The 26,211-nt window shown below is 40.5% G+C and overlaps 1 protein-coding gene across 1 annotated transcript; it reads right to left on the reverse strand.

Annotated features, from left to right (window-relative positions):
- Nucleotides 1-8,653: 8,653 nt before the first annotated feature.
- apobb.1 (apolipoprotein Bb, tandem duplicate 1) lies at nt 8,654-23,869 on the reverse strand. Its single transcript, XM_030110137.1, has 29 exons — nt 23,761-23,869; nt 23,417-23,449; nt 23,191-23,303; nt 22,939-23,084; nt 22,694-22,841; nt 22,452-22,604; nt 22,115-22,239; nt 21,930-22,015; nt 21,402-21,846; nt 21,194-21,308; nt 20,678-20,824; nt 20,379-20,590; nt 20,088-20,283; nt 19,818-19,997; nt 19,506-19,709; nt 19,243-19,410; nt 18,944-19,149; nt 18,546-18,728; nt 18,333-18,463; nt 18,030-18,240; nt 17,765-17,937; nt 17,401-17,564; nt 17,196-17,305; nt 16,729-17,102; nt 10,401-16,412; nt 10,195-10,306; nt 10,087-10,110; nt 9,776-9,956; nt 8,654-9,691 (listed from the first exon to the last, which is right to left on the reverse strand). Exons 1-29 carry the CDS (start codon nt 23,816-23,818, stop codon nt 8,711-8,713), a joined length of 11,391 nt encoding a protein of 3,796 aa, XP_029965997.1. The 5' UTR covers nt 23,819-23,869; the 3' UTR covers nt 8,654-8,710.
- Between the last annotated feature and the right edge of the window lie 2,342 nt (nt 23,870-26,211).

Below are 26,211 nucleotides of genomic sequence, written 5' to 3' on the forward strand. Positions count from 1 at the left end.
GAATAATTGAACAGCGTCTACCCCTCTACCACTGAATATCATGAAATTTGTTTTTCCCAGATTTAGTGATAGTTTATTCACATCAACTCATCGTTTTATTTTTTAAAAATTATTGTCTGACCACATCCAACTACTGTGTTAAATTACACCTGGAACAAAATATGGTGATTTCATCTTCAAAAAGAATACATTCCAGCCGCAGAGCGGAGCGTGGGTCTCAGTCCAGAGGGTGCGGAGCATTCTCGACGGGCCCTTATGATAGTAATTTTACCATTCAAACAATACCTCATGCTACCATCAAACAACACACTAATGCTCACTTTTATTGAGCCAAGCAAACCTATATGCCTCAGAAAGCAGAATAAAGTCACAAACCAGTTCACAAACTTGTTCTGAAGAACAAATACACACACGCACACACACACACACACACACACACACACACACACACACACACACACACACACACACACACACACAAATGCAGCCTGACAGGTGTCAATCTCAGAGCGTCCACTGTCCATGGTGCTGAAAACTCAGATTAAAAACTCACTGGCTAAATCTGTACCATCTTTGATACAGCTTAAATATAAAATGAACACAGCTGGTCTAAAATTACACAATCTATTCAGATGGATATAGACACAGCTATCTATATCTTTTGGAATTCACATATATTAGAGAAACAAAATAGACTTGGCGGTCTCTTATAGTTGAGAGCAACACAAGGCACATTCAAATAGGTGTTTAAGACCACAGCATTCTGAAGGTTTTTGAAGGTTTCACTGACTCACCAGTGGTTCCGATGTTAGGTTTTGGGTAGTATTGCTAGCGGCTAGCATAGTGTTTAGCATACTGTTTAACTTCCCTCAAAAGAGTTCAGATCAAGTGCAAAAGAAAAAACTTCTTAATGCCGCACAGCCAATCATCGCTGGCTTACAGCTCTGATGCATTCATGGACAGTCGTAATGTAAGAATTAGCAAATTGGAGCCCACACTCATATGCGTATACCTTCTCGCACACACTGCACATTTTATTATAATAATTTATTTACGAGTAAATGCGAACACATCATATGAAACGGGGCCCAATGACCTTGTGGGCCCTGGGGCGACCGCCCCCTTGTCCCCACTCTGGCTCCGCTACAGATTCCAGCAGTGAAAATAAATAAATTAATTAATTAATTAAAAAAAAAAAAACAGATTCCAGCAGCCTGGATACAGAAATAATGTCATTGATACATAAATTAAATTGTTTTGGTCCCAGGACCAACCCCTGAGGAACACCACATTTTATGTAATATTGCTCGTATTTGGCATTATCAATCTGCACATACTGTGCATAAATGTATTGATTGTATTTTTAAGGTCAACAAAGAGGCTTATGAAATAATACATTTTTATGTGTTGTAGTGGAAATTTCTGAAACCATAGTGAGAAATGTTTAAAGTGCTGTGTTTGTCAATGGATTTGTCCAATCTGCTAACAAATATTTTTTTCCTGCATTTATTACAATAGGGGAAGCAAGGATGTTGGTCTGTAATTTGAAAACGTATGTCTGTCTCTGTCTTACACAGTGGAATTAGATTGTTTGTTTTTTTCACATTTTTACTGGAGATCTTCCTCTTGTAAGTGATAACTTGCATATAGATGTAAATGTTTCACAAATTAATTCAATTCCATTTTTGACTAGTATCATGTCCATATCCATATGGTTAGTGGATGTTTTATTTGTGCAACATTTGAAAATATTCATTATTATTTCTTTCTCTACCGTTCCCAAAAAATACTATTGACATTATTCACTGTTAGGTTATCACTGACTTTTGTTGTTTTGGGTACATTTGCTGCAAGACTCAGGCCAATATCAAAGTATCTATTAAACTCATTTGCTATCTTGGTTTTATCATAAAAGTCAGAATTACTGTTTCTGTTTTTGTCAAATAGATGATTATAGTACTCCTTTTTTGTTTTCTTTGTATCCATACCATTTATTTGTATATTTCTGATACTTGTCTTCTGTATATTGTTTGTATGCCACCAGATGGAAAAAAAAAAAAAAACTTCATCTCTCCATATGTGTTCAAATATAAACTGTGTTTGAGGTTTCTGTTTGAGTTTTCTTCTTGTGGTTTTTGGGTTTGTTGCTGCTTGGACACATGGACTCGTGAGATTGTTTATTGTCCAAATAGAGTTGCTGTAGTTTGGGGCAGTGACCACCAGAGGGCACTGCGGCACAACTAATGCGAGTCTTCGAGTCTGCGCCTGTGTAATGCGCCTGCTGTGCTTGAATACGGCTAAAAAAAAAAAAAGCAGTTTATTTGATTTTTTTTTAAATTTCACATTCAAATAGTTTTATTCGTTCGTATTCGAATTGAGCACTGAGTTCGTGGAGAAATAAACAAAGAACAGGCAAAAGCGAATGGCAGCAACATCAGAAAAAAGAATATGAAAAGGTGTAGAAGTACCAAGTGTTGAAGGAAGTGGTTGCAGCAGATCCTGGGAAGAGCACACCCCTAGGAACACCTAAGATATTGCTTAGAACCTTCAAACCCAAAGGCTCTTGTTGAAGAACCAAAAGGATAGAAGAATTTTTCATCAGTCTGTGAACACCATGGTGCATTTTATTTGACATGTGCCATCAGTAGTGAATAATTAGCAATTTAGAGTGATTTACTTGTTAGTGGATTGTTCTGGGTTTTTTTTTTTTTTTTGGTTTTGTTTTGTTTCATTATTTTGTCCATTATGTGTTGTCAAGTACAGTACCCACGCATTTGTGCCACCTCCACTGGAGTACCGTGGATTAAAGTTGGTCTTTGACACTGCTGCAAGCTGGAAGAAAATGTCATCAACATCTCTTTGCCAAGGTGAAGCTTGTGACCTGCTATGTCTCACTCCAGCACAAACTCACCCAGAGCAGCATAGTGTCATCTGAAAACTTCATCAGGTCTTCCTGCCAGCAGGTGAGGTTGAAAAGGAAACATCAAGCAAACCAGACTTTGGTTGCAGCTTTGGATTTTTCAAAGTGCTGCTGTACCGAGTTCAGTATTAAATGTTCTGCATCATCCACTCCTCTGGATATGCATTACAACAGTGTGTTTCCTGTGATGCCACTCATAAACTTCACAGGCCTCCCATGGGGTTTTCATAATGACAGAAGTAAGGGCAATAGGTCATTGAGGGCTTCTGGCCTCCTGTGCTTGGGGATGGGAATGATTGTTAAATATTTCCATGCCTGGGGTTCTGCACCACTGAGCAAAAAAATCAAACAACTCTTGAAAGACCCCTGCTCAACTGCTCAGCATATGATTTAATGTGTGTCTGCAGATGTTATCAAGACCAGGAGCTTTGTTACCCTGTGTCTTTTAACATCTCTTTAACCTAAGTACAAGAACACATCAAAACATCAAAATAAACCACAAAAAACAATGTTTGAATCTTGACTATCCCATCCCAAACTCCCATGATACACTGCAGCTCCACAGTCATGCTGGACACCGCTACACTATTTCATACTTTATACTACCGTATTTACTTGTTGCTATACTTTAAGTATACTGTGTGTTTTATTTAATTAATGACTTGGTTACTTGACTTTTTAAACAAACTAGTTCACATCCCATTTCTGTTTTTTGTTGGCGTGTCAAACTACGTTGTGTTTAGGTACTTTCTAAATCATGTATTGACTGCACTTACACGCAGGGGTGTTTCTAGACCCCCTGGGGGCCCCTAGGCAAGAGGGACTATGGGGCCTCTCAGGCCCAGAATTATGATGAATGAAGTCCTGGACGAAGGATCAGCAAAGAAATACTTTAATTAATAACGGTGAAAATTTGGTCATAATCCATGCCATAGATTGGAAGTTATGTTGTTAACAGACAGACAGACAAACAAACCCATGACGATTACATTACCTCCGCTGGCAGAGGGGCTTACAGTCAATTCGGCCCCAAGCTAAGTCGGCCCCATGCAAACTCGCAGGGCTCTCAAGTCTGACAGTCACGCATTTCGGTCTTTTGTCATGCACTCATGCCACACATTGTACTTCTCACGCTGAAAAAAAAATACCGGTAAATTTGTCTGGTGCCTGCTGCTATGGAACCGGGAGGAATCAAACACATCTGCAAGCCTCTCACGTACCTGTCAATCAAAAAAGGAAAGGGGCGGGCTAAAGTCCATTCAGCTCTGTGAAACTCCTGTGTGTATTTTTTGTGTTTCTCACATTTTTCTACTATATTGTACATATCTGTCTGTCTTAACTGTATATTTAAATTATATTAAATTTATATTTGTTATTACTATTATTATAGTGTACATATGTGCCTGTCTTAAAAGTATATTTAAATTATATTTCATTTATATCTGTTACTGTACATCTGTTATTTATTTAATTGTATCTGTCTTAGATGTATATGTAAATTATATTTAATTTATATCTGTTATTTAATTATATCTGTCTTAAATGTATATTTAAATTATGTTAGTTATGTTGGTTAGTTTACATGTGTTATTTAATTATATCTATCCTAAATTTATATTTGAATTATATTAAATTTTTCTATGTATGGTTGGGCTTTGTAAATTTCACATTTCATATTTCTATTCCATTTATATTTCTTTTCTCTGTGCTGCTGGAACACTGCATTTTCCCCCTGTGGGACAAGTAAAAGACTTTCAATCAGTCTAAATCAGGGGTGGGGAATCCTGGTCCTGGAGGGCCGCAGACCTGCATGTTTTCCATGTCTCCCTGCTTCAACACACCTGAATCGAATCAAGATTCATGGCCAAGTCCAGTAGAAAGCCAGATAACGAGCCTCATTGCAATCAGCTGTGTTGAAGCAGGGAGACATGGAAAACATGCAGGTCTGCGGCCCTCCAGGACCAGGATTCCCCACCCCTGGTCTAAATTATTCAAATGCTATGTGATAACACGAGACAAGGCACCAATCAAATTTGATTTGTAACTGTAGGTAGCATTTCTAAATTTGCAAAAGAATAATAAAACATAATAGATGTATGACAATAGATATCTATACTTCCATTTAAAAGCTGCCTTTGAATGATCAGGACTCTGGCTGTAGCGCTGTCACTTCACGTGACTCACTTTGCACCAATATGGTTCCTTCTTTCTGTATGAAGATGCCATTTAGAACTTTCCTGACTGAGGAGTTTGCAACAATGTAAATGACGTCAACATCTAATTTAACTTAGATATGCAAATGAGCCTCTATAGAAATTAGAAGATGACGTCATCTAGAATGTTATAAGTGAGGAGTTGGCAACAATGTGTCAGTTTTAAAGGTCTTTTGTTTCGTGCAAAACACAATAAAGTGCATCATATTTAATCATTAAACAATGAATGTAAATATTAACATTATTTGACAATATGCACTTTCATTTAAATCATTTTGACACTGTAATATTTACAACACAACTCACCATTCAATTAAATTCAGCATCAATAAGGTTCCTTCTTTCTTTGCACAAACTTCTTATCAGCTCAGGTGGACTTGCAGGAGGAAAAACCAGGCTGAGAGCGGTGAATGACAGGTCCATAGCAGCAGGCACCAGACAAATTTATCGGTATTTTTTTCAGCGTAGGAAATACAATGTGTGGCGTGAGTGCGTGGCAAAAGACCGAAACGCGTGATTGTCACGCTCAATGCGTGAGACTTGAGGCATGGGGCTGAGTTGGTTAGGGCCGACTTGACTGTTTCCCGATGCAAGCCGGGAAGTAGTGGGGAGGTAGGTTCCCGACATGTCATTGTAATGTATCCAGGGGGTTTCAAGTTGTTTCGCTGATATCCGCCGTCTGTCGGGGCCCCCTACTAGCAACTAACCGGTGAGTACTCGGAAAGGGGCCTCATGCGGGGGATTTTTGACACGCTGTCGTTGCAGCGTCAAGTGCAGCGCCTTTAATTTGTCATTGAAATTGACTGATATCAGCCGTCTCTCGGGGGCCCCCTTCAGCTCGGGGCCCTAGACAAATGCCTGTGATACTTACCTTGTAGCTACGCCTCTGCTTACATGCAGCATGACATTTTGATAACACAGTTTTAATCCGGCTGCAACAGGTTAGACAACAGCCGCACAGTGGGCAAATGTAATATCAGCACAAATCAGACAGTATTGAATGTAAAGATTCACAGACCAGTGCACAAATTACCTTCGTCAGGTTAAAAAAACTGGAACTGTTATTGCTGTCTGGCGTGGCATGATTAAAACAAAATAAGGTTAGGGTTAGGGTTAAAAACAGATGATGCCAGGTACAGAACACCTGACTGAAAGGGACAAGAACTTGATCAATAAAGCGAAACCAAATATTTCTGTTTTTTTGTATCTTTTATCTTTGTGTATCTTTTATCCTCCAGAATCTGGAGGCTGCAGGTTTTTGGTGTTGGCTGGGGTCTCCTGAGAAGGGACCCAGCTGGTTTTTGGCTTGTGGAGTCACCTGGGGGTAAGTCTGAAAAGGCTCCCCAGGTGTTTGGTTTTTGTTTTTTGTTTTTTTGAAGAAAGATTTGAACCCCATGCATGGACTGCTTTCATTCTGTGCTGCCACACCCACAGACGGTCAGTGAGCCGTCACAATAGAATATAGTCTATGAAAAGTAAACTTCAAGTTTACTGCCTCAGCTTTACGATACAGTAAGTATACTTGCAGGACACTTGAATAAACTACTTTTTACCAATGGTAGTTGTGTTTAATGTCCCCCTGCCACTGTTTTTGATATGACTGTCAAATTAAGAACACCTGAATTTTGTGGGTTGCAAACAAAAGCCTGAGATGTTCTCTGTATTCATTCTGACCCACATGGTTCAACACAATAGTATCTTTTTTGTTGGGATACTACAGTAGACAACAAAGTGACCTAGAAGTATATCCAGTACAATGCCAGTATATACTGTAGAAGAGTGTGCTTTTGCTTTACTTTAAGCATATTCCAATAAACTAAAATATGCATGAAGTATATACCCAGGACACTAGTACATAGATTAATGTTCTTGTTGTGTACTTTTATAAACTTAAAGGGATAGTTCGGGATTTTTGACATGAATCTGTATCGCATCCCAGTCAGCAGTGTTGTGCATTAACACAGAATTACCCCTGTCAGCGTCCAGTGAGCGGAGATCCTGTCCGGTTTAGGTCCAGAGGAAAGTAGTCCAGCAAGTTTGCTGGGGTCCCGAAAATAAAGCGTTTCTCTTCTCAAACCAATATGTGTTCGAAAGAGTGATATATTTGCATCACAAACGCTTGGCACTATTTTCTCTCCCTTCATATCACTCCACGCCGTCTCCAGCTGTAGGCAGCCGCACTGGTTTCACTTTGTTTACTGCTAGTAAAGCGCTAGCTAGCTCTAGCTGTTAGCATCTCCACGCTCATTGAGAGCCTGGTATTTCACAGTCTTTGTAGTGTAGTGCTATGACACTAATCCTGTTTTACCAGTGATGGTTATCCTCTTGTGCTGGGAAAGTAGAGGGGGGACAGATCAGTATCTCTGTCTCTGTCCCTAGTGCCATGTGCATGCATGACGCTAACCCTAAGTTTTACTTTGTTTTTCTATTACCTTGTTTTACTTGATTTTATTTTGGATTTGCAAGAGATTTTTGGAGCAACATTTTGAAGGTATATATTAAACAATTGTTAAATAAATATTGAAATGTTGTAAGAAATTTGTTTTTTGATATTCACATTGTGTGAATGTGATACCGTGGAGTTGGACAGACTTCATTTTGGGCAAGCTAACATGATGTGCTTATTTGGGACTGTAAGGAGTGGATACAAGAAGACTAAAGAGACGTCATCCTTCTTGTCTGAGCAGGGAGGGTCTAAAAATGAGGAGAAATATGACACTGTAATGGAAGTCAAAATAGAGCTTAATAAATAGACTGATATAATTGATTGAGTTTCTGTTTTTTGTGGTAAAAGTGTATAGTGATTTTTTTATGCTTTATATTGATCTGATATTGTGACATGCCTACTTTTGATATGGTCTAAACATCTATGAAAGTTTCAAAAGACCTTTGTAAGAAATTCTTATAATTTTTGGTTTCCATTCATATTTTTCTGTCAATAAATGAAGGTCAACCAAGATGTTTGCATCAATATTTTGACAGCTTTTGTCATTAATTTTATTGGTAAAGACTAATTACTTTAATAAATAATAAAAAATATCTTTAAATCACATATTTTGTAAAAGAGTGTTTTTACTTAGTTGTATTGATATTTAAATAGAAAGGATCTAATTCCTTCTTCCATTGTTTTCATTTAAATCATCCTCTCCTGACCTTATCCCAACAACCATTTCACAGGGGGAGCTTCAGCGGCACTTGCAATTCCCCCATCAATTTACTACCTATACCGACCAACCCATTTAGAAGATGTCAAATTGCTGACTGGCAGCTTGTGTTTTTGAACATGAAATTTTTAAGAACTGTTTAACTTTCAGTAGGTATACAAATTAAACATCACGAAGCAGTCAATAATAAGGCATAGGCACCGTCAAGTTTCTTTAGTGGCTTTTATTGATGGTTTTCACTCTGTTGGAAGGTATGGTTCAGTACAATGTTACATGTTCAGTGTTTGAAGACAACAAAGCATCAACACTTAAATGATACAACAGGTGTTTTTCCACTAAGTGTCATAAATATTGTTAAAGAGCTAGTTGTCCATAATCTTTCCAAACAGATGGTAGTGTTTCGTATGGACTTGTTACTGTTGGAAGGAAAATGGAAGGTCAATCTCAAGGTTTCCATCTGCAAGCTTAATGTAAGCAGAACTGTCTGCAAGCAACCCAGAAACAGCACTGTTGAACTTCTCGGCTACCTGAATGAACATGTCCATAATGGTCTCGCATGCTTTGTTAAACTCTTCCATGCTGAAGACAGGGAGCTGGTCAACTACATTCTTGATGGATGTGACAAGGCTAAGATAGAAAGCATTGAAAGGTACCAATACTGCATCTAAATAGTCAGATTTAACAGAGTCAACAAACTCCTGTGATTTGTCAACAACAGCCTTCAAGGTCTCACCGAGCTTCTCAAGCATGGTATCAAGACTCTCCATGTTTTTCACAAAGTCTACCAGTTCATCAAAGACAGTTTTGTAAATGACTTTGATCTGTTCAATGACTTGCGCTCCATTGATTGCATCGCCAACTGGCATGCGCAGTTTGACACTGCTGATCATGTCAACAAAGGAATTATAGTAGACTTCCATGTTGTCATAGACTGCTTTGATGGCTACTTCGAGCATAGCAGCAATGCTGCTGGTCAGCTTTTTCAGGACCTCAGGGAGAGTGGTCATCTCATCGGATCCTGGCATTTTGAACTGAGTTTCCCTCAAGACCTTGATGGCAGCATCCAAAAAGACCTGAACAGTTTTCTGGTACTGGACAATGACATTCCTAAAGAAAACCGACAGCTGGCTCATTTGAGCATCATAATTGACTACAGCATTGTAGGCATCGGCAATGTAGTTAATGAGAGTGTCCTTCACGGTTTCCAAAGTTGTTGTGATTTGGTACTTATCAGCGAATGCTTTTACTGCAGCAGTGATGGAAGGTAGCTTCATTTTGAGCTCTGAGAGAACTTCTTTGGGTGCCTCCAAGTTGTATGCAATCTGCAGCTTCAGCATATCATCCATAGCGGTGGATTTGATGACCAGGATATCAACATCAGCATCTGGGGCAGACTAAAATGGAGAAAGAATATTACTTTACCTATATTTTCAGGTTAATTTTTCATTACATTTGAATGGAATGTTAATGACACTCACAGGATAACGTCCATAGAATCTTGCGGTCAGTGGAACTCTTCCACTGAGCTGAAGTCCGAGGAAACCAGCAGAGGGGGAAGATACTGAAGCACTGATTCCATCCCTCCGGGCAGCATAACGAAGGTTCATATCAGCGAAAGTAGCACTGGTTATGTCCACATTCAGTGTATGGCGAGAGGCACTACATAAGAAAGAAGGCAAAGAAAAAAACCCAAAACATTATTTTAATTTATTCTTAAAAATGTAAGTATTTTCTATAAATTAGAACAACAACAGCAGTAATGCACACTTGATGCAAAAACAATATTTACCTGTCGTCAACCTGGCGCTTTTTCCTGAAATGTACAGAAAAAAGACAACAATTTATTTACTGAAGAAAATATTACATACAATATTTTCTGACAAGAATTGTGTGTTACCTCAGAGCTTGGCTAATGATGTGGTTGATTTCCATATTCACGTCAGTGTGTGTCAGAGTTGCCTTAGTGATCATTGTCAGAGCTTCATTTTCAAAGTTGGCTGTCGTAGAAGCTAATGAAAGAGATTGTTTTGTTAGATACAATGGATAACAATGCTTGTAGATAAAGATATAGAATATGTTTGAACATCTGTGTCTTAATCTCACCATCCATGTTGTACTCCAGGAGAACAATAGGAGAGGTGGCAGATGATTTCAAGATGACTTTGAAGACAGGAGCAATGCCCTCCAATTCAGCAGAGATGTCTGTGGTGTACAGTGGGCTGACAACCTTGCCATTAGCAGAGATCTTTTGCTTGGCACCTGTAATGTCAGCGACTGTCTTCTCAAAGATTGTGAAGTCACCAAAGTTGGTTGGCTGGGAGAAATCAATCTCGATGTCAGCAGTCAAGGAAGAGACTGGGACAAAGTCAATGGTGGCTTGGGCAATGTGCTTCCCGTTGGTGAAGAAGTCAAACATGTTGACGTCATTGCTGCCAGTGTACTTCAGCACTACATACACACGGCTCAGGGAGGCTTCAATGGCCAGGTTCTCATTTACATCCATGCCAATGATTTTGTCTGTTCCGTGGTTCAGTTTACCATCAGCAATAATCTTAGAAGTTGAGCGCAGACCATCCTTATTCAGGTACAAGGTGGCCTCATTGTCCATGACTCCTACGAGCAGATAGTCTTCAAAGATTGTGCCATCAATGTTTGCCTTAGTAGATGACTCCATGGAGACATATTCAAAGGTTCCTTCCAGCTTCAGACTGTGGTCAGCCTCTGCCCTTGCATCAATCTTGATCAGAGGGAGGTTGAAATTACCCTTCATCATCCAAGTGGAGACAGCAGTTGCTTTGTTCTTGTTGTCAGCAACCAGGTTTTGGCTTGCTTCTAGGCTAAGTACAGGAAGAGCAACCTTGGCAACTGTATTCACAGATACTGCAGTTTCAAAGGTATCAGTGCTCACGCTGAAGGTGCTGTCGTGAGTGCCTTCAATGTGACGATTTTCAAGGGACATTGAATTGGCCAGCTTAATACCTCTCTTTGTGGTCAGGCTTGTAGTGCCATCAAGTTTAGCATTTAAACCTTCAAACACAGAGGCTGTAACAGCTCCCAAACGGAGTACAAGATCATCCTCAGTATAAAGTCCAGCGTTAACATTGAGGTTGATGATGGCAGACTTGAAAGACAGCTCTGTGATCAGATTTCCTACAGAGGGAACCAGGGTAAGTCCCATCATACTGACAAGTGGAACAGCCTGGCTTTTCTTGTAAACAATCTTGGCATCAACATCAAGAGTCTGGTCAGTGGTAGTCAAAATGTTGTCCAGCCCAGCTTGCTCATACAAGTTCAGATCACTTATAGCTGGAGTATGGAAATCGACAAAAGGCAGATCAATCTCAGGAATACTGATGGGGGATTTCAAGAAGTCCAGATTTGCTTCACTTTCCATGGCAGCTAAAATGCTAGCTTCATTGACATTATTATCCATGGTAAAGTTGTAGAAAATTTTGTACTGATTCAGTCTAACCAGAGCGACTGTGTTCACCTGCTGGCTCTCAGGTTTGAAGTTGACTGAGTAGTCATTCTGCAGATCAATCTTTCCAGTCAGAGAATCCAAAATGTTGACCTTGGCATTTCCTTTGTTCTGGAACTCAAAGACAAACTCGATAGGGCGGATAATGAAGTTGACTCCATTGGACAGGACTCCACTGACTGGACCATAGAGTTCTGCATCATGGTTTGCTTTTAGCTCAGCCTTCAGATCATACAGGTTGGCAAGTCCAGATACCACAAGAAGACTGTTCTTGATGAATGGTCCCTCTGCCTCATTGCGGACACTGAATGTGATGGAGGTTATTGGGCGAAGCTCAGCATTAATTTGCTGTTTCATCTTCATGATGGAGGAGTCTGTGTCACCATTGAAAGTCATGGAAACAAGGGTGGGGGTAAGTGACAATATCAATTTGCTGTTGTGGTTGCCAGTTTCAGCATTAAACTTTCCAGTGCCTGAATTATCAGCAGTCAAAGTGATGGTGTAGCCATCTTGGCGAAGAACTGACTTCTGGGTGGCTGTGAACTCATTTTTGACGTTGAAAATTGGCAGGTCGACCACTTGAGTGACAGTTGTATCAAGAGAGGCAGATATTCCTCCTTCCATAGCAATAAAGGCTGTGTTCATGAAGTTTGCAGTGTATGGAGCTGTGTCAAACTTAACTGTAGTCTTTGCTTGAGCCTGAGCTGATAGACCATAGAGAGTTACAGATGCCTGATGTTCAACTCCAAGAACTTGATGATTCAGCTTCAAAGTCTCAGCAACCACAATGCGGCTCCATTTTGGGATTGCGAGGCGAGCAGTGGAGTCAACTTTGTAATTGAACACTTCAAAGCTTGGTGATGTTCCCTGGGATGAGAAAAATCCAGTGAACTGGGGTGTCATTTCAGTCTCAGTAGAGTTTTGTACCTCGGCAGATGTCTTCATGGTGTAGATGGGCGTGAGGAATTTGATTTCACCATAGAGTTTACCAAAGGCTGGGATCATGAGCTCACTTGGAATGGTTGGCAGCTTGATATCGGGAACCTGAAGAGCCTGAACCAGCTTTTCTACAGGAACTTGTGGGATGGTAGGCAATGAAATATCAGAAAGAAGGATTTCAGGGAGGATGATCTCAGGCAGAGCAGGAATGTAGTTAAGAGTCATGTCTCCAAAGAAAGCTTCCCAATCGAACATTTTGATTTCAAAGTTTACAATGAAATCAATCAGGTCCAGGATTTTCTGCTTAATGTCATCAATTGAAATAGTGATGGCATTCACAGTGTAGGAGCCCAAGATGGTGAACTCAGGAATATCAACCTGTGTTGGCATTTCAAACTGTTTCAGGGTCTCCAAGTTCAGTGTCATGGAAGGCACATCAAGATCTGTTAGAGGAATGGTGAAGGATGGCATGTTGATCTCAGCTTTCATCAATTCATTCAGGAGTCCATTGATGATCTGTTGAATCTCACTAAGGATTTTCTGGTCTGGCATGACAGTCTTAACTGTCTCAACAATACCGGTGAATACATTAGTGATGATCCTCAAAAGCCTTGTGTAGAATTTGCTCATGAAGTTCAGCAAAGATGAAATCTCAGCTTTGACATCAAAATTTGAAATTTTCTCCTTAATGACTTCAGCAAATGTCCTAAGGTTATCAAGCACAACCCAGTCAAAAACATCCTTGACAGACTTGATCATTTCTGCCACTTTCATTTCCCTCAGTTCTACCAAAAATCCGCGAACAGTTGACAAGACCATGTTGACAAAGTCTCGTGTTGCTGCAAGTTTCTGGGGAATTTCAAGAGTTTTGATCAGCTCATTAATATAACTTGTGTACTCAGCAATATACTGATTTGCAACATCCACAAAGTCATCCAAGGACTTTACTTTTTCCAGGGTAGTTTCGATATACATGTTCAGTTGCTGAATAATCTCCTCAATCTCAGTGGTCTTCAAGTAGTTGATGACATCCTGGAACATGCTCATAAATTTGGTTGGAATATCTGCATCCTTAATCATTTGGATCAGGGCACTGATGGTTTCCTTAATTCTGAACTGCTGAATGAGCTCTACAACTTTATCAAAGACAGCCTGAACTTTCTGCTCAACGTCAAACTTGACAATCATCTCTCGCATCTTTGTAAAGAAGTTGTTGATCTTACCAATGATGTCAAGCTCTTCAATCATTTCCTTAGTGAAATCCATGATTTCAGTGAGAGTCTCTGTGGGGATCTTGCTCACAAGGTCCTCAATGAAAGCTTTGAAGTCCAAAGATGTAATGTAGTTCTTTATCTCAGCAATGTCAAAGGAGTCAATTGCATCTCTCACAAGCCCCAAGATGGCCTCAAGTTTAACCTTGATTTCATACTCGGCATCAATGTCACTCAGAAATGCAATGCTGCTGCCCTTCAGTTTTTCCAGATCAAACTGACTGATCATGTCCCTGAAGGTGTCAATCATGCTCAACACCATAGCCTTGATATCATAGTCCTCATTAATAGTAGTCAGGAGATCCTGGAAGTTTTGCATAAAAGTTTCGGGGAAGGTGCTGCTAGCAATAGCATCTTTCACCATGCCAACAAACTGTTGGATGTAAACAGTCAGGTCAGACAATAGTCTTTCAACAGTTGCCTTCAGGTTCCTCAGAGAGGCTTCCACATCATCCATGGTGATGACAAAGTCTTGAGTAAAGTCACTGAAATACTGCTTCAGCTGAGTGATCTTTTCTTCAATGTTGACTTCAGCAACAATGTCATTTACATATTGGGGAAGAGTTGCAATTCTAGCCCTGACCTCGTCGTTGTTAATGAATTCTTGAAGTGCTTCTGCTGCACGCACTACAAGTCCTTTGAGACTGTCCAAAACGACTGGCAGACTATCAATAAGGGGGAAGTGAATGATATGACTATCAGTGTTCTTGTCATACTTCAGGAAGCCAGAGATGGTGTATTCCTGGTTCTCTTCGGAGTCTGTGTTGAGGATGTTTGTCAGGATGGTGCCAAAACCTTCAACTCCAGTTCTCTCAGCAGTGTTGTAAACAGAGAACTCTTGACTCAAGGTATTCTCATTCACTTTAAACTTCAGTTTGAGGTTGGTTCTCTGCTCCTCAAATGACAAAGCTGTCTCCATTTTGTTGTCAGCAGTGGTCTCAAGGGTAAAGCCATTGTCCAGCTGCTGGGTTACTGATGCTCTGCATTCATGTGAGCTAGAAAAGGCCAGAGGCTGAGCTCTGAGGAGGAACTTGCCATAGAGCTGTGCACTGTGCTTGCCATACATTGTCAGATCTCCATCACCATTGAAGATGGCATCAAGGTTGAAGTCAAAAGGAACAATGCTGCAACGGATGGTGTGGTCAATGCGGATTGGCTGCGAGTTGAAGCGAGCATCATTAGTGATCCTGGCAGCAAGACCAATGATTTCAACTTCTGTGTTTTGGTTCATGTGAGTGCCAAGAAGTTTTCCAGTGGTGCTGCATTTTGCAGTCGCAGTCATGTCAGCATAACTGACCTGATAGGTGTGCTTCAGCTCTTCCTCAGCATAGATGGCTTTCAGGCTTCCTGTCAGGTCCATCTTGTACAGCTCTGCCTGCAGCTGTGCCTCATTGATGAATTCAGCAGCCAGAAGTTGAAGATTGTTCTTAAGATTTGCAGATGCAGTGAAGGGCTTCATGTCAAAGGTGATGTCATGGGTGTAAGTAGCATACTCACTGACAATGACGTCAGCCTTTGAGTCAAAGTCAAGACTGGACAGAGTGATGGTCAGAGTGTTGGCATTATCAATCTTGATATCCTGCATTGCACCCTTGTTGGTAATGGACAGAGTTGCTTTTGTTGCGTCAAGTCCACCAGAGAAGGTATTTTCCAGTGAAACAATGCTCTGGAGGGTGGTTGTTCCACTTGTGGCCAGACCGTCCTTGTTCAAAGTCAGAGCAGCCTTGTGAGTAGCCTCATTCTCAAAAATCTTCATGTTGGCGTCGCTGTTTAGAGCCAGACCGTTGCTATCGAAAGATGCAGTCAGCAGAGAGTAAACACGGTTTTCAGATTGATCTGCATTTGTTTCTATCCTCACAATGACTTCACTGAGGCCAGTGGAGGCTTCAGCTTGGTTGCGGATCTTCATACCAAGAGCAAGAGCGTTGGCATCGCTTTTAAGTGACAGACGACCGTCTTTGAATGAAAGCTCAATAACATGAGTCAAGACGTCTTCATAAGCATTGGTGTTAGAAACAACTGAGACTTCACCATTGGCAAAAGTTGCAGCAATGGTATTCTGGGCCTTAAGAATGGTGGAGTCCAACTGGACAGAAGAGTCAATCTTTGCCTCTGGTCTGAGTGGGAAGATAGCAAATGTCTGGGTTGAAACAGTCTTGCCAAAGATGGGTCCAGCCTTGAAGCTTCCCTCGAAATTGTTGTCGGCAGAAATTTCTTCGGTGTTGATTCCAGCCATACCAGTGTGCTCAAGGACAACATTGAGACCCAGTGGACTTGTGACTTCTACCTTGCTGTTTGATTTCAAACTGATCTTGTCAGTGATGGATGCATCTTCAAGAATGGTAACACTGGCTTCAAGTAATTTATGAGTCAAAGAGCTTTTCAGTTCGGCCTTGATGGATTCGGTGGCGTCCAGCATTCCAGAACCTAATTGTAAAATAAAAGAGGACAACTTACTCTTACAGAGTGGCACTTGCAAAATGATACATGAGCACCTATTTGATGTACACTTCAAAAATAATAATGTCTCTCCTTCTCAACAGATGATAAGCTGATCACTGAACAAGCATTACTATGCACACTTGTTAAATCTTCTACAATTTGTTTTCAATTGCCGTGATTTGAAACATATTTTCATAAAATCACTCAAACAAACAGTCAATAATGTCATGATGCCTATGATGTAATTCAAACAACTGGGTAACAGTTTTCAAAATAATTCATGTTTTTTTTTCTGAAATACCTTCCATCTTCACTGAGAGGATGTCAATCGGAGAGGTTCCCTTCACATCGAACTTAGCTGAGTATTTTGCTACTTCCATATCTTCTTTGCCAACCATCACAGAGGCATCCATGTTGTACAGGTTGCTCTCCACAGCAGCTTCAACCTCAGCTTTGCCAAAATAGGGAATAGTCAAGGAGAGCCTCTCTGGAATGACAAAGTCGGGGACGGGAACCTCGATGGAGACAATCTCCAGTCCAAGCTGTGGAACAGACATCTGAGGTGTCGTCAGTGCTGGTGGGAAGTTCAGCTCTTCTGCTGACTTTCCTCCAAGAGGGAGAGGCAGAACAATGGTGAAGCTTTTCGGGTTGAAGAAGTAAACGACCTTTGTGTCGCTGCATGACAGAAGAAAGAAAGGGATTTCAATTAACTTAAGTTTTTTTTTTGGACATTGATAAGTTAAGTTCTACAATTCTGTTGTGACTTACACGTTCATGAACAGAGTCTCTGGCAGTGTAATCTCAGGCATGTCAGGTACTCTGAAGTTCTGAATGTAAGGGAAGTCGGCACCATACTTCTCCAAGTAGTTGTTCATTGCCTAAATGACAAAAAGCCACAAAACATTAAGCTTTCCGACAGTCGATAAAATATTGATTTATCTTTCTCAATATCCTTACATTAAATCCTTCTTACCTCAACAAATCCCTTGAAAATCTGACGGACCTTCATATCAGTGTCACCAACTGGCATGTCAAGAAGGTCATTACCGTACTTGTCAATCAAGTCAGTAACTGGCAGGTTGTTCAAGATCTCAGAGTTGACATCAGATTTGAATTTAACTTCCATCTTGCTGGAATCTGTGAATACAAAGTTGACAAATATGACTAAGTATTCATTAATATCTTGAAAATATCTTGTTGGGGTTAATCATTTTGGCCATCAATATTTTTGTCACATACTGAAGAATTATTTTCCCACAAGGATTAATTAAGTATAAAACTGTCAAGCACATGCAGAAAATTAAAGATCTGTTAACTTAAAAAAAAAACTGTAGTACCATATTCAAATCCAACTGTCTGCTTAGATGTGGTTCCCAGGAAGTTGATAATGCTCTGCAGATCCAGCTCCAGTTCGTCACCTCGTTTCATGTGAGCAGTGAAGGTGGCATCGGATTTGAGAGAAGGAACCAGAAGCTGGACTTCCAGCATACCTTCTTTCATTTCCTTCAGACTGAAAGATGCATGACAGTTGCAAAATTTGTGAACATCATAAAGATAAATTCATGATTGATCATAAAAAATATATATGTATATATAACCTACTTGGCACGGCCAACCAAGGAGAGCTGAGGAATGTTCTTATTGATGAAGTCAAGAGAGATGGAGTGAGTTCCTTTTCCCTTGGTGTTTCCATCAACAACGCCCAGTCTCAGTCCTGCCTCCACATCGTAGTCGGGGATCAGGATATCAGCTGTGATAACATTCTTCCTTCTGTTGTAATTCAGGGCTACTCTGGCCTCAGTTGGATCTGCACCTGTTGTTGATAACCAAAAGAATCCGTTTAAGCATAAGAGATTCCACAAAGTCAGCAACTGTACAGACTGGGAAAATACATCTGTAAAATACCTTCAGCTCTCAGAATGACCTTGACAGAATCAACCTTCTGCCTGCCTTCCTCTCCCATCCTGAGGACCTCATAGGAAACGGTGGCCGTGTACTCAGTGACCTCACCAGTTGGGTGGAGCTCCACAGAAAACCTAATAAAAGATAGTATTTCTTGAGAAAAGGATCTAAACCAAGACCCTGATATTTGTTAATGGCTTACAGTGATTCACTTACTTGCTGTCTCCAGTGAAGGGGAAATATGGTGCAGTCTCTTCAGTGAATGCATCAGTGTACTGCAGAGAGGTGCAGTACTTCATTCCAGCGAAGACTGGAGAGCAGTCGGTGACATCGACCTTCTCCATTACCAAAGCAGGGATTGTCTTGATCTCTGATCCAACCACTGCCACCAGACTGTTCCTATATTTAAAGCATAGTGAAGTTAAAATGTAATTTTATTGTTTCTACTCTTGGTAATTTCAGTTGATAAATCAATGAGGAAAAATTGCATAAACTAAGCACAAACTATGTCAAATAAAGCCAACCTTCAAAAAATTATGTATTCTTTTTTTTTTATCAGGTGCTTTCCCTATTTGAGTAACAGCAGTTTACATAAACGTTTCACTTTGGCTTACGTCATTGTGATGAATTTGGTTGGGGTTGTTGGAGCAGGAATGGTCAGCTTGATGTTGTCACGTGCCATGGCAATCTCAGCTGTGAGTCCGCTCTCATGGAAAAAGTTGGTTTGCATCTCCAATCCAGAGTGGACGTATTCAGGGAAGTAGGAGCCAACTTGGGTTACAAACTCAGCACCAGCAGAGGGCATGAAGGTAATTTTGCTCTGTGTGGAGAGATACCATAAAGTTCACAGTTGTGGTTTTGCCGTGAAAGAAAAGAGTGGAGGTGGCTTTCAAACACACTGATGAATAATTACCATATCACGAGCCATCTGAAGTCCACCCTTGAGACCAGGGGTGAAAGTACCAGACAGCGCCACTCTCAGAGGGACACCAGTCATAGTGGGCAGGAAGAATTCATTGTCCATGAAGATGTAGTGGGCAAAGATGGTGTTGTCAGCCTTGGTCATCAGTGCCTTCATGATCTGTGCCAAATATAAAGCACATCGGACATTTCATTTGTCAAAGAAATGTTTCAAGTCAGGCACAACTTAATAAGTAACTTGTGAATGTAACCTACATCCGTTGGGAACATCTTGAACATGCTGTCAATCATCATCACAAGAGAGTAGGCCATCTCCTCCATTTCGTTGGTCCTCAGGTATCCCAGTTCATTTCCCAGGAGTCTCATGTAGACCATTGCTTCTGGAGACTGTGCGTCCTTCAGGTCTCTCACCAGTTTGTTGAGGTTGCGTCCAATGTCTCTCATGAAGTTCATGTGAGCCTGGATACAAAGGGGTGAAATGTTTTTAAAAGCTTCCCTCATGAAGACGAGATGCTACTTAAGTGAATACAGTCTGATGAATGTGAAGAAACGTGATTCTTTGAGTACCTGTCTCTTCATCCTGTTCCTCTTCAGAGCGGGCACGATGTTCTGCAACATTTCAGAGACTTGCTCGGGCATGTTGTCAGAGACAAAGTAGATTGTCTTCATGACGGTGTCAGGGAAGAATCCATTTTCCCCGAACAGGGCTTCGACTGTTGGCTCAAATCCTTTGCCCTCCATGCCGATCTGTTACCATGAGAAACACACAGTTTAAACTCAACTTACTGGAGGATTTGCACAAAGGACAATTTGAGACGAAGAACTAATAATACTTACCTCCATCATGTCAATGTCAAAACCAAAAGCTTTCAGGGTCATGTCAAGCATGACTTCCTTGGGCAGGTAGCTGCTGCTGTCGAAGAGCATGTTGCCCTCCAGAGATCCAATCTTGTAGTTGCGAGAGAACTTGGTGGGATCCATGGTGGGTTCAATGTCATTACCCTGCAGTGCTTCCAGAATCCTCTGCCTCAGTCTGTTGGGAAAAAATGAGGAAATATGAGTTATGGATGTTGTTATCAAATCAGGAAACCCAAACATTTTTTTTTGCTGACAGTAGTTTTGACTTACTCCAGTGTCTCGGGCACAGTTGAGGACAAAATATTGGTAAGGTGGGAGATGACAAAGCTCTTGACTTGTTGGTCCTGCTCAGTAGGCAAGGCGTTCACCAGCTGGGTCAGTTCACTTGTCTGGGGATCCTTCATGAGCACCAGGTATGCAGCAATGCGCTTTTGCATGGGGCTGGCACCGTCCAAAAGGACCTGCATGAAGACTTCCCTGACCTGGTATAAAGAAAATAAAATCAGTCACATGAAAGAGTTGCAGCTGTAGTGATTTAGACAATTTGTGAAATTTGTAGTCCCACTTACTTCTTCAGGAGCTGGAGTCAGCCTGAACACCTGGATAGCAGCCTGCTGCACAGCTGGAGAAGCTGCAGGTTGGTTCACACACTGCATGACGGCACCTCTGAGTGCAGGGCCTGCGTTTACCAGTGCTGGAGCCATGTTTCCAATAACCTGAATTTGGAACAAAAAATAAATAAATCTCATCAAATGGCATCAAATTGATTCAGACATAAGGTCAACGTAGTGATTTTAAATTTTGAGCTTGGTTTGTCAGTCATAGTATGTTTTAATGTGTGGCTTTTGTGTTCATTGCTCAAAAGTATATAGTCCTGTTTATGTTTTCTTTCTGGAGTATTTCATTCTTTTATTGTAGAATGCATTTTAGGGTAGGGTGGAATAACTACTAAACAAGACAATTTCATTGCTTTACAGGTTTTACCAACACCATTTTCAGCACTAATACCCAACAATTCATGTTATTGAAGACACATTCACAGATTACACTTTTTCACCCTCCCTACTTTTTATTTCAAGACCTACCCTCAGTGTCATGAAAGTCTCATCGTTGTCTCCAGAGCAGTCACCCAGCTTGCCGGCCATGAATTCAGCAACAGAGAAAATCTCAGGAGTGAGTTTTTCCTCAGCTTTGTAGAACCTGTTGAATACAAAACAATTCAGACACATTTGTGGGTGATCTGCAACTGTGAAATATTTCTGCACAGAACGAAATGTTGTTAAATTCACTCACCTCTTGACGACGTTGCTCAGAGCATACATGATGGGTTTGCTGGATTTGTACTTGGCCATCTCAAGCATGTCATTGATGAGCAGCTCAGATGGGTTGGACATGAGTCCCAGAGCGAAAACAGACGCGTCAACCTCAAGGGAGGCACTGTCAAAGGACCTGAGGATCTGCATGATGGCGCTGCTGCACTGAGGGGTTCCGCACTGAGCCAGGACCTGGTAGGTCAGGACGCGGGACACCTCAAGAGCCTCGGGAATGGCAGGACTCAAGGTTTCGGTCTTCATTCCACGGACAAGGTAGACCAGCACGTGGAAAAGGTGGGCCCTCTTCTCACCGTCAGCCTCAGACAGAGTGGCCAGTTCTCTCAGGATATTCAGAGCTGCATCCTTATCCTGGACAGCATACTTGTCCTCAACAGTTTCAATGTGAAGACCCTTGGCACGGGTATCTTTACAGACAGTCAACATAGTCAAGGATCAGATGGTTTATATAAACACACACATTGTCATAATCATATTGCAGAGGACTTACTCAGGTCGAACACTCTGTCGTTGTGAGCAGACACTTCGACCAAGGTGAGCTCCTGCTTTCCAACGTTAGTGACTCCGTATTCTCCCCTGTAGAATGAAATATAGGTTTATACCAATGTAGAAAGTGTAGAAATGAATCTTTATTAAAAAAAAATGTTAAGTTGAGTGTTTCGTAACAAGACATACTTGTGAGAGAAGGGAATGAGGATGTGGTTCTCAGTGCAGGAGCCAGAGGTCATGTGCTTTTTCTCATTATCAAACTTGTAGTTGCAAGTTTGAGAGCTCCTGACCATCTTAGAAAGAGGGTAGTGCTGAAACAGAAAAGCATGATTTCATGGAATTATTTAAAGTTATTAAATTATTCAAATCTTTGTGTTTTATGTCACTCTTATCTGTTATTTTTAATCCATTGCCACTCTTGTTTACTCACAATTCACTCTACATATTTTTTCACGTCATAATATTTTTCTACAAGCGTTCAACAAAAATTGCCTCTTCACTCTACACTTTTGGAGTGTCTTACCATGCCAGAGATAAGTGCCAGAGGGCTGGTGTGATCTTTGATTGGGATGAACTTGTCACATCCGGAGAGATCCCTGTTCAGGGTCATGTCAGTTGCAATATCTTCTCTGGCGTTGATGGTGTAATAGGTCTTGCATTTGCCATGGATGGTGGGCTAAAAAGAAGATTAAAGTGATTGAAATGCATGCATTTGGTTATCATAATTCACATTTTCAAACAGCTTTTATGGGGAAGTAACAATACCATGTATTTGTTCTTGTCTTCCTCCACCAGAGGCACAGCCAGGGCAGAGACGATACCCCTCTTGAAGTTCAGGATATTTGTTGTCTCTCCTTCCTCGGGGTACAGCTTCACATCATTGACACCCTCAACCACAACCTTGAGAGGATATCTTTAAGAAATATGCAAAATTTATGTTAGTTTCTGTACACAGTCGAAAAACACTAAATAAGGATTTTTTTTTTTTTTTTACTTTTGGTAATACATACTTCTCCATCTCTTCAGCAAAGGCTTTGAAGGTGGGAGTAGCGGTGAACTCAGGGTTGCCCTCTGCGTCCATGCCAACCACCTCACTCAGCACGCAGCCGGTGGTGCGGATGATGAAGCTACAAGTCTGAGGCACTTCAATTTCAACCTGTGAGAGAGCGAGGTAAATGTTCTTAGCTCTCTCTGAGGTACGTGAAGCAGAGAGGGAAAATCACATGACTGAGGAAATCAAGTCTTAAATGTGTTTGTTGTACCTTGCAAGAGGCCTTAGGACCGTTCTTGAGCTGTGAGGCTCCATTGATGGCGTTCAGAGATTCAGCTTCATATTGGTATTCGTATTTGTGAAGGGTCTTGTACCGTTGGGCCACTGAAAAAGGTGTAAATCAGAAAACGTTGCATTAAATTTACAAGAGCACAAAAGAGCGTTTCATTATAACCCCAAAATGATCTGAGCATGTTTAACAGAAAGCTGTAACTCACGCAGACAGGAGGGCAGATCTTCATCCTGGGCAACTGTTTGAAGAAAAAAAAAAAAAAATTTAATTCCTTTATTCATTTGTGGCATGTCAGATCACTGAATGCTCATTAAATTATTTTAAAAGAACTGTCATCTGTGCAAAACATATCCCATCAATGAATCCACAAAAGAGAGTAACATATTTTTTTCAAATCCTTATTCCATTTTTTTTTTAAGTGGAAACAAGCTTTTAAATGTTTTAAAATACAATGCATATGTTGAAAATTGCATTTGCAAGTTGAAAGAACACTTAGCATAAAACAAAAATCCTGTCATGAAATCAGAATGCAGTGTAAAAACTACTCACATGTCAAGGCAGATGTGCTGAGAAGCAGCAAAAGGCAGAGCTTTGAGTCCCCCATCATGGGTTCGTTGAAGCTCTCTCCCTTGAGGTTGGCGAGTACTCAGACGAGACTGATTCCTCAGCGTCAGTTCAGGCCTTTTATACCATCAGCGGGGCTCAGTCAGCGGGCTGGGAGGCACAGTCAAAGTCCAACCTATCCTCCTGTGTGGAAGGACAAAGGCAAAAGGTTTAAGGAGATACTCGCAGATTAAATCTCAGTTTTACAAAACCGAGCAAATGTCTTTTCTTTTACACAAATATATGCATTAATTCATATTTTGTTTGGATGTTTTATGATTTGAAGAGCTTTAAAAGCTACCGTGACCTGAATTATATAGTTTTATATGCTCTGACTTATTCAGTAGAGATATCATGGAGGACTAGATTTATTTATTGGAGTTGTTAATGACAGTCTTCACGGCCACTCACACTGTAGCGATTGTGTAAAAAGGCATCTGCTGGCAAAGAATTGAATATCAGAATCAACAATTATTTTAATTTTTCGTTCAAATAAATGTGCATGACTTTACATTTTTGCAAAGACAAAACTAATGTAACAGCTTCAGTTGTGATTCGGGTCACTGACAGACGTTCATTTAGTGAACACTGAGTGATCAAAGCGTGCTCCCAACACAAAGTCCCTGTCAACGTGAAAAAGACGATATCTTATCAACTCTTTTATCAATTGATTATCTTAACAAAAGAAAAGAAATAGCAGCAGTATTACTGTTTTACATAAATGCTCTAATACACCTGTTTAATCATTTAATTTTTTTACTTTTCAGACACTACTTTTCAGGTTCATCACTATAGTTAGTTTTACATACATTTTCCAACATCTTTAATGCATTACTACAGCTCAAAAAATAGACTATAACTGGTATTAGCGGAACATAGAACATACTCACAAGAACAGAACCGTGCTACAGAATTTGATGCTTGTTGCTCTGCCTCCACTTTGCAGTATGGCTACAGAGAAAACATTTACCAAACTTTGCTGTTGGACAAAGATTCAAAGGTTCATGTACAGTCTGTTTGTTGTTTGAATTGGAGCTATAGTTCATTTTGTGGCACGGGCAAAGAATCGATAAACAAAGGTTCAAACTCTTGAATGGACTGCAGTGTTTCCTTCTATTCTAAACCTTTAATTTAATTCGCGAGGCTCGTAAGGGTGGGGCTTTTGATTTGGAAGTATTTCAGACTTTTCAAACATCGATCATTGAGCATCAGCATGTTGTGTAATGAACTGTTGCAATATATCATGATTAGTACTTTTTAGTTGTGTGCTGGCCGTGTTTGCGCTCACAGTCATGTACACAGAAAGAGTCCAAAGGGGCCTCACCTCAGCCTCTGAGCACCTTTTCTACAGACATTCAACCATTTTAAAGCTGTTGCTTATAGAAAACTGAAACAGTATAGACATGTTTCAATAAATGCACGTTTTGTTTGAGGTAAAATACTTGGTGTTCTGCAACGAAAAGTTATGTTCATGCACAATTCATGACCAGGTTGAGTAGAATTCAGAAGAAAATGCATCAGGAGGCCCTTGGTGAGCCTTGACAGTTTGAACTTCACTTAAAAGAGAATTACGAGCTCAAAACTTGCAGTAGTTTCTAAACTACAAAGGTTTTCTGGAAATTGTAATTAACGGATCTGCTGGTGAGTAAATGTTAATATATGAATAATCCACAGTGAGTCCTGCAAATTAGGTTTTGAAAAAAGAGTACGATTATGATTTTCGATCGGTATTATTGATTTATTTTCTAATATACGCTCTATCAAAATACTAGCCTGCTGCTAGAGTTAGCAGCAGCCTTTAGGTATCAGTGCACTGCAGATGAAAAGTGAAGAGTATTATTGCTAATTGACTGTGATGAAAGAAATCAGGTCAAAACTTCCTCATTGATCACACTAGGTTTAGTCTTATTAATAGCAAATTTACTGCACAGAAATGACAAATCGTGGAAGTGATCCTGAACCCTCTGACCCTCATGGAGACAGACATGTGCATGGGGACTCTTGCCCAATCAATCGTTCAGTGTAAAGGTCAATTGTTTAATCCTCTAGGACCACTGATGCTCTTTTGTAAATAGAGTTAACCTCATTATGTATTTATCCGCCTCCATGTTGATTAAAGCGTCGTCTTTATAGTGCTCAAATAGCTTCCTGACAAATAAGTTGTGTATGACAGTTCAATAAGGATACAGAGGTTCATTTGTTATCGGCTGTGTGCTTCTGCACAATCAGTGCTTATCTGTGGACCCTTCTTAATCACATATCCCAACCCTTACAGTATGGATCGCTTTTCTTCTCTGCTCCTTCTGACAGTGTTGTGTCAAAAAGAGTCAGTCGTGAAATGATCACATGTCTTCATGACTGATGATAAAATAGACTTTTAATCAAGTGAAACCTCAA

Source organism: Salarias fasciatus, chromosome 15 (assembly GCF_902148845.1).
Source record: "Salarias fasciatus chromosome 15, fSalaFa1.1, whole genome shotgun sequence".
NCBI lineage: Eukaryota > Metazoa > Chordata > Actinopteri > Blenniiformes > Blenniidae > Salarias > Salarias fasciatus.

Bases quoted from the DNA above. Each gene is read 5' to 3' on its own strand.
- apobb.1 (XM_030110137.1), bottom strand. From the start codon at position 23,818: ATGATGGGGGACTCAAAGCTCTGCCTTTTGCTGCTTCTCAGCACATCT. The intron at 22,016-22,114 runs GTATGTCTTGTT...TTCATTCTACAG, and splicing joins CTCATTCCCTTCTCTCACAA to GGGAGAATACGGAGTCACTA. The intron at 17,103-17,195 runs GTAAGTCACAAC...TCTGTCATGCAG, and splicing joins GAGACTCTGTTCATGAACGT to CGACACAAAGGTCGTTTACT.